The 8768-nt window shown below is 41.2% G+C and overlaps 1 protein-coding gene across 1 annotated transcript; it reads right to left on the bottom strand.

Annotated features, from left to right (window-relative positions):
• Positions 1-440: 440 nt before the first annotated feature.
• On the bottom strand, positions 441-8768 carry erap2 (endoplasmic reticulum aminopeptidase 2). Its single transcript, XM_071482787.1, has 21 exons — positions 8714-8768; positions 7639-7996; positions 7356-7542; positions 7052-7221; positions 6821-6959; positions 6589-6723; positions 6363-6483; positions 6088-6242; positions 5887-6000; positions 5661-5792; positions 5200-5331; positions 4269-4337; positions 3978-4153; positions 3772-3851; positions 3492-3675; positions 3210-3366; positions 2925-3109; positions 2632-2793; positions 2271-2411; positions 1335-1416; positions 441-964 (listed from the first exon to the last, which is right to left on the bottom strand). The coding sequence occupies exons 2-21, from the start codon at positions 7797-7799 to the stop codon at positions 818-820; spliced, it is 2829 nt and encodes a 942-aa protein (XP_071338888.1). The 5' UTR covers positions 7800-7996; positions 8714-8768; the 3' UTR covers positions 441-817.

The raw sequence follows: 8768 nt of genomic DNA on the forward strand, positions 1-8768 counted from the left end.
TATTGCTTAACATTCAATCGTGCTAGATAAAGTTTATTATGTCCACCCGAGCCGTTACATGTGTAACCTCAGCTCTCACCCTGACCTCAACCTACTTACGAGTCTTACCTCAACCATAAAACCAAGTCTGAACCATAGACTGTATAATAAAAACAGTCTGTGGGTGTGAACCCACAAACACACGGTTAACACGAAGACTGACAAACACACAGTCACACGCTTTCACTGTAATGGTGAGGATACTCCATAGTTTCAAATTAATTTCCCTGGATCCATGATGTTCTTACCATACCTTGACAGCAGGTCTTAACCCTAAATTAAATAGTTAATATGATGAATATTGAGCACATAAACACAGACACACACACATACAGCACACAGTGGTTGGACCTAATACATGTACACAAACACAAGGATGTGTTACAGTCAACACACAAAGGTTTTTACAGAGAACAATTTTATTGTGTATTTGGTGATGAATGATGAATGAAGAATGAATATACAGAGAATTTGTGTGTTACTTTGGAATGGATCTCTCACACTCACACACACACACACAACACACAATATTCATAGTACACACACTGCTCCTCACACACACACACACACTGCCACTGCTCAGCTGCCAGTTTTACTGATTACATTTGTTCTAACAAATTAGTCCCCTCAAAATTTACAAAATGATTATTTATACACAAATCTGTCAATTATCCAGTGATGTCAAGCATGTTACAATTTCCAAATAAACACACACATACAAATTCTAAAACTTCTCCAAATGTCCCTTCTGTGGCATGTGTCAGCCACTACCTCTTTTTCACTTCATTTGCTCATTCACCCAGTTTCTCAGAGTCTCTAGGTTCCTCTGAATCCAGCGAACATTCTTCACTAGGTTGTCTAGGGCAACCTGAGTAGCTCTTAGCTGAGATGACTGTTCTTTGATGGACTCAAAGAACAACTGCACCTGGGAGTCAAATATACATGCATTTACACAAATGCAAACAAGGACAAAACTGAAAAATGACTTGCTTAGGGTTTTTGGATATATCTTTTTAGGTCAGTACTAAAATATTTTTTACGACTGAAAACAATTATAATTAGTCCCCTCTGTGTCTAAGAACAAATGGAGGTGCAAACAATGCAGTTTTAAAGTAATTATTTCAGACTACAGTATTTTGATTTTAGCACTAATTTAGTAATTTAGTAGTTTATTAGATCAAATCATACCAATCAATGTTTGGAAAATACTGTGAATACAAAAGATATGTCTGATAATGCCAATACTGGTAGATATCTAAGTCACCTTGTAGTTTAAAATGTAAAAGTATATTTACTTCAGTGAGTTCCTCTGGAGAAGAAAACTGGCCTGTGGTGCCGATGAGGATGTTTCTAATACAAAATGAGCCCAACTGGAACCTGCAGCAGAAAGACAACAGAGAGGACAGTCACAAACAAATACATCTCATTATTTGGGGAATTTGTAGTTGTGGCATCAACCACCCATTGTTTTACTCATGTTCTCATCAAACCTGTTCAACTTGTTATTGGACTGCACAGAAGCCACTAAAAAGGCATGGTTCCTGGTTTACAGACAGTATTTGTATCCAACTCACAGACCAGCTTGTGGAATAAAAAACTGTACCAAGTATACACACAGCTCAGCAACAGAGCAGCAGAGCATTGCACAGAGCATCACTCTGCCTCCACCAGCTTGCCCTCTTCTCATAGTGCATCCTGGTAAAAATCTTTCCCCAGGTAAACGCAGCGCTTGGCTGTTCACATGATCTAAAAGAAAAGGTGATTCATCCACCAGACACCTTCTTCTATTGCTCCATGGTCCAGTTGTGGCACTCACGTTCCCATTGTGGGCACTTTCAGCGTTTGGCAGGGTCAGCACGAGCACTCTGACTGGTCTGTGGCTAACTTTGTAGTGATCACTGCATACCGAAAACAGCCCACAAGATTGGATGGAATGGAGATTCTCTGACCGAGTCATCTAGTAATCACAATTTGGCCCCTGTCTCTTCCACGCCCATTTTTCCTGCCTCCAACACGCCGACTTCAAGAACTGTTCTTGCACCTGCTATATAATATATATACCACCCTTTCACAGGTGCCATTGTGATAAGATAATTGACGATAATCACTGGTTTTAATGTTGTGGCTAATAGGTATAGTAATACAATGGAATTCTGCATGTTCATAGCATAACGTGGTTTGACTGGTACAATACAATTTAATTCACAGTGACCCCATGATGTTCTACTAACTTTTTAACCAGTGTGTCCCAGTTCTTTTTGACAAAGCTCCAGGCAAGGTGATGTCCCCGTGGGTTCCTAGCCACCATCAGGATGAGACTAGACAGGTCCTGTGATCGAATCACCGTCCCCTCCAGACCCAGCTCCAGCAGTCTGCAACACAAACACATGCTGCTGACTAAAGGACTAAAATGCTGCATTCATGACACATTATTTATCACTTGAATAGCTTTTACTTTGTTGTTTAGTATAGCTGCTATACTGACCAAATAAGTAGAATATGTTAGCAGCAGCACTGTAATACCATACCCCATGTCTGCCACAAGATGGCAACATTAACTGTGTAGAAAAAAAGGGTAGGAAAACAATATACCTCTCCAGTTTGCTGGTGTCTCTGCTGCAGGTCAAGGCAAACAGGATTTTGTCCTTTTGTGCTGCAGAGAGGGAGATGTTGTATGTGTGTAAGAGTGAGGTCCAGCCGTGGTCATCCTGTGCTCCAACTGAATACACTGTCTCTGCCACATCAGTGGGTAAGCTAGAGTGAACACAAACAGATAAAATATCAAATTATATGGTCCAGTGTAGTACAGGGAAATGCTGTTGTTTATGTTTTGTATATAAACAGCTGTTAACAATGTTGTTTGTTCAAATGTTATTTAGACAGACTTGAGTGTTCCATTGGACTGAAGCCAGTCTTTGAAGCTCTGACGTGCCCGCTCCAGACAGGGAGGGTCATCCAGGTGACAAGCCAGAGAGAGGACCTCTGACCTCAGTCTTCGCTCTGAAACAGAGCCACTGTCACTCCATGTCTGCTGGTCAATGACAGCACGGAAGAATCGCAGGATGTACATCTGCACCAAAGCACACAGGGAAACAGCGTCTCACATGAACTCAGTATCATGCTGACATTGACATAAATATCATACAGTCTGTGTACTCTTGTCTTCTTACCCCCAGGTTGTGCATTAGCTCAGGCTCATTCCTCTTCTCAATCAACCGGTAAAAGTACTCCAGATAGCCCAGTCCTTCGAGGAGAGGCACTGTGTGTGTCTCAAATGGCAGATAACCAATCAGCTCTAAGGCTTTATTGATTGGCAGGTGGCCTGCCCTTTAGAGAAATACAAGAATATTTAAAAGGTGGGGTGCTATTTCTGGTGAGATAAGAAAAACTGTTTTGTTTACATGCAACATAACGACACACGCCCATGAGCACATTTACACTTATATGCTTACGTGACCAATTGAAAAGCGTTGTGTATCAAGTGAGTCCTGTCTTTGTAGCTCAGAGCAGTGTGGTTTTCCCTCAGCAGTTTGGTCATCTCATCCCAACCACCATCCTCGTAATGCACCACATAATAGCCAGTCATGTCAGGGTTTACCTTCACCCAGCTGACCTCTTCTCCTATGTGTATACTGTCTAAATGGCATAAATAGCGAAAGAAAAGAATTTAATGGCAAAGAAAAATTAAGATACATATGAGTTGTATTTCACATACTCTCTTTTCCCTCCTACCAGTGTGTGTTGTCATCAGGTGTCTGTGAACGGTGCTGGAGGTATCTGTCTTGTATGTCAGAGGGATATGCCAAAGGAAACTACACAAGAGCAGACAGTACTTTTAAAGGAACAACCTAAAATTGAAAACTTGAGAGGTGCTTGAAATCAAAGTCTTGCTCGTGATGGTTATGCAGCTGTGTGTGCATGTGCATGTGCATGCTCACCCTTTCTGCAATGTGGACCACAGAGGGTCAGAAGGCAGGACTGTCCTCAGGAACCTGTCCTGTCTAAGCAGCAGACGAGGCCCCTTCCTCGTTACAGTTACCAGAGGAATACCTTTCTGCAGAGTCCAAGTGTTCATCATGGCTGTCAGATCCAGATGTTCCCCTGCAAACAGGTACTGCAGGAGACAGCAGGAGATCAACACATGTGGCTGTAATCTTGTAAATAGTGTGACATTTATAAGAGGCAACTCATAAAGAGGGGTCAGAGAGTATGTTTAAATGTTTACGCACTGCATTTTTGGCGGCCTGGCCACTGCTGTAACAGTGTTTTCCTGAGATGAAGTCCTCTTCTGAGCATGTCTGCAAACCAAAATAAAACTGAACATTTTCAACATCAAATTCAGTTAAAATGCATGATATTCTTTGCATGGTTCTGTCCACTAAATCGAAATTACGTGTACCTTATTGCTATAGACTAGTGCACTGTAGTGTTTTTGATTTTGAATGTCATCTTTCTACCTTCATGGATTCCATTCCAATTTGGTTCAGTACAGTAAGTTTAATATTTGTAATCCATCATAGTGAACACCATATCTGCTTTGATTTTCAACAGTGTTTTGTTATCAATGGCTGGCAAGGCAGTGTGTTCCTTTTACTGTAAATCAATCTGCACTCACAGCTGCTTTACCAGGCACAGACAACATAACTTTAACTGCAGTGAAAACAGACATAATCTTCACTTTGATTAATTACATACTTTACAGTCCCAGCAAATTGATTTTTGCACCATAATGAAATAAATGAAAAACAGCAGCTGTCTGGGAGGAGGGAAAACACAAATCAAAAATCTAAAACACTGCAGCACGAATCAAAACATGGTTAGCAGAAACATGAAATATACCTGACTTGTAATATATGGGCTAAAACAACAAAAAAAAAAATTAAAGAACAGCAGGACAAAAAATTATTAAATGTATGATTTCCATTATTTGTCTTATGCCACAGTTGTAAAAAGGCAGGGGGATAATTTGTAAAAACAGAAAAACATATTTCAACATCTCATCTCTCCTTTTGAGTACAAAACAGACATATCCCCATAAAGAAACTTTGCTGCATCTGTTTTTGACTTCAAATACAGTTCTGCTCCTTCACCTTTCCTCTACATGAAGAAGACAAAGGACCACACAGTGTGTTACAAACTGAATGTAATTAGTGTTCATACATTGGCCAGACTGTCCCACAGGTCCTGGTTGTGCGCATTTTTGTAGCTGTATTTGCGGAGATATCGCACTATCCCACTCTGAAACACCTCATCTGTCAGAAAGTGTCGCAGCATGTGCAGAACACATGCTCCCTGGTGGGAGAGAGAGAAAGGGTCAGCTTCATCAATAGGCCACAACAGCTTACACTATATGTTGGTTTCGAAGCCATTTGTGAAAAAGATAAGATTTTCTGTTATATTTATATAGAGATCAAACAATAGTTCAGTACAGTCACAACCATGTGTTTACTGTGTACTGTTTCAAAATATGACCTGGCCAATCAGAAATGAGTATCAGAAATATGTTTGTTTTATTTGTTACTGATTTTGAAATAATATATTCCTATTGATACATCATTATCAGTTGCGTAGCCCTCTTTGTGACCTGAAAGCACAACACACTTGTGAGACTGAAAGCATACTTTGTCATAGGAGACTGTGTCAAACATCTCCTTGATCTGAGTGGGGTTCTCTGCTGGACTGGATATTGGGCGAGAGGAGTTCAATGAATCATGACCAGCTGCTGCAAAGCAGGTGTGCAGTAGATATTCCTCCTGCAAGATTGTGCACAGAACATCATTATCAATTCTGACCCCTAGTCTTAATATTAATCTATTAATCAGTGAGGTCTCAGATTAAAACACACACCACTTTGAGGTCAGGGTAGGTCGCCTCCACTGAAATGTACTCCATGTATCTGGCAAATCCTTCATTCAGCCAGATATCATTCCACCACTCCATGGTCACCAAGTTACCAAACCACTGCAGACAAGATTTACAATCTTATTGCTTTGTGTTATGCAATGAAGTGATTTGTCATTATGTACGGATACACTGTCAGACTCCCACCTGATGGGCGAGCTCATGGCCGATCACCATAGTAACCCAGAGTTTATCAGAAACAGAGGATGTAAGGGGGTCATAGAGAAGGCTGGTCTCTCGGTAGGTGGTCAGACCCCAGTTCTCCATCGCCCCGGACTGGAAGTCTGGGATGGCAATCAGATCTGAGGGAGGGAAAATACAGGTTAGGAAACTGAAAGTGACATAAGTAATGACAGAGATGAGGAGACAAAGAAGTCCTCTTTGGTTTAGCTGTAGTTACTAAAACTAAAAAAAAGGTTTGCCTTGTTTGGGTAGAGGATAGCGGATGTTGAAGTACTCCTCGTAAAAGTCCAGCATCTTGACAGCAACCTCCAGGGCATAGTGGGTCTGAGACCACTTCTCAGGAGCAGCATAGATGGACACCTATAGATGCATAACAATACATTAAAAAACTAAAATAATATAACCAAGAAGGTAATATATTAAACAAAGAATTAAGAAAATCAGACATTGCCTTAGAGGCCATACCTGCACTCCAGAGGATGTTGTTGCCGTGACTGATTTGAAGTCACAGATGATAAATGCTACAAGATATGTGCTCATCTTCACACTCGCAGGAAACCAGTCCTCGAGCAGGTCATCGTTTACTTTGACTGTCTTGACCTGAATTACACAAATATTTAATTGGAGCCATTTTTCACACACACATTTGAATTGGTGTGATAGTTGATATAGAAAATAGCACATATGCAACACTCACTACTGGCATGTTGGAGAGAGAAATGTACTCTGGGCTCCTCCTGATCCGTAGAGAGAAGTTGGCTTTGAAGATTGGCTCATCAAAACAAGGGAAAGCCATGCGAGCGCTTGTGGGCTCAAAGTGAGTTGAAGCTAAGGTTCTGAAAGGAGACAGCAGCAGATATTTCTTTTGTATTTTATTGTGATTGTAACACATCTGTATGTGTATGTGTAAGAATCTATCAGGTCTTACCTGGTCTCCCCTGTGCTGGTTTTGTAGGTGCTCTTATAGAAGCCGTAGAAGCCTTCTGCTAATTCTGCACCAAACTCAATATACAGAAAGTACTTTTGCCCACTGCTGAGCACCCTGGGAGAGAAAATGCCAATCTGCTCATGCGAAGGGTGATGAAGAACTGGAAGAACCTATGAAGAGAAAATCAGAAATTTCTCATTCTGTTTTCTTGTCATTAATTGCTAAATGAATAAGAAATGGAAAGAAGTTGGGTGCAATCTCAGTATAAAGAATAAATAACCAGTGGCTCTGCATTTACAGCTACCTGGTCAGACAGATGAGCGAGGTTCTGGTTCAATATGGTGGCTTTGGAGATCTGTAGACCCTTGCTGTGTAACACAACCCAGTTTGTGTTGTTCTGGACATCAATCTGAATCTGCACTGAGCCAGTGAAACTGAGAGTTGTGAGGTTGGGGTGCAGGAGGAGGCGGTAGTGAAGGGGAACGATGTACCTACAATAAAGAAATGTGTGTTGCTTTTTTATGCAGTGACTCAAAGACAGAGGACCTCCAATTTTTGTCATCAATTTCCTGTAGCGTGAAGTTTACCTTGGCAGGCGAAGACGACTCCAGGGGAAGGACAGATTATCAGCACCCAAAGGAGATTGTTCTCCTGGAGGGCTTGAGGCCTGTTGTGAACTGTTGGACTGACACCCAACCAGACACACATGAAATAGAGACAGCGCTAACAGCCTTACCAAGAAGACCATTGTGGTGGAAATGTCCGTCAACCACAGATTTAAAAAAAGGCCAAACGGTGTGACAGGTTTACAGTTAGTATGGAAGCTATATCACTCAGTCACATCCCAAACACAGGGAGCAACTAAGCACCACCTGATGTGAGCACTGGACACTGATATGGCTGGAGGAGAAACGTTGGTCAAGTTCTCAGGACTTCTTCTTTAACCTGTAAGAGATTAGTGGAGAATCAAGGACACACAGTCTCTTAAAAGTCGAAGTATTCATTCAGACAACACCGTTACTCTTTCTTCGATCTAGTAGAGATATGATAATGCTTTGCTTTATCCAGCCAGGTTTGTCTCATGGTCACAAACTTCACTTTAGAACTACAGCAAAACTTAATGGATGAATATGACACTTACTGTTTATTTCTATCTCAAATGACTATTCACTAATTTCCCCAAATCAATCTCTCATTTACTGGCCTTTGGTCATACAGCATAGCTAACTGTTTCGTGTTTCAATGGATCCTTTGATGCTTAGAGGAAGTGGACTGTTCTGGACAACATGCTCCGTTTATTCGGGCAAAATGAGCTTTGTTAAAGTGTCATGCCACAGCACGCCTCATGCTAAAGGAGACTCAAGCATGCCAGAGACGAACCACATGATTTTCCATGTGGATAGAACAAGGTGAGGACACAGCTATAACTGTGAGGTGACAACAGCTGCAGGAGCATAACTGCAGTTCAAATCAGGCCGCACATGAAGCAGCTCCTGCTCTATCATACTAAAGAGGAAGTTATTAGTTACAACAACCTATGAGTTCAGAAATTTAACTAACTGTGGAGGAGTGTTAAAAGGTTACAGTTAGTAAAATAATGTTTATCATGTGATTGCATTGGTTGTATTGTGATTGTTTAAGAGAAATGTCGGAAAGCTTTACCTCAGTTATTTCAGCCTCATTATCCTTCCTTCATGTCCCTGCTGGCGAGTTTCAC

The sequence above is a fragment of the Trachinotus anak genome, unplaced genomic scaffold, assembly GCF_046630095.1.
Source record: "Trachinotus anak isolate AG129_WGS33_773 ecotype Australia unplaced genomic scaffold, CSIRO_AGI_Tana_v1 ptg000008l, whole genome shotgun sequence".
In the NCBI taxonomy this organism is placed as follows: domain Eukaryota; kingdom Metazoa; phylum Chordata; class Actinopteri; order Carangiformes; family Carangidae; genus Trachinotus; species Trachinotus anak.

Coding starts and splice junctions, on each gene's coding strand:
- erap2 (XM_071482787.1), bottom strand. CDS start 7,799: ATGGTCTTCTTGGTAAGGCTGTTAGCGCTGTCTCTATTTCATGTGTGT. Junction 6,484..6,588: donor CAACATCCTCTGGAGTGCAG/GTATGGCCTCTA, acceptor ATGCATCTATAG/GTGTCCATCTATGCTGCTCC. Junction 5,332..5,660: donor ACACAGTCTCCTATGACAAA/GTATGCTTTCAG, acceptor CTCTCCCACCAG/GGAGCATGTGTTCTGCACAT.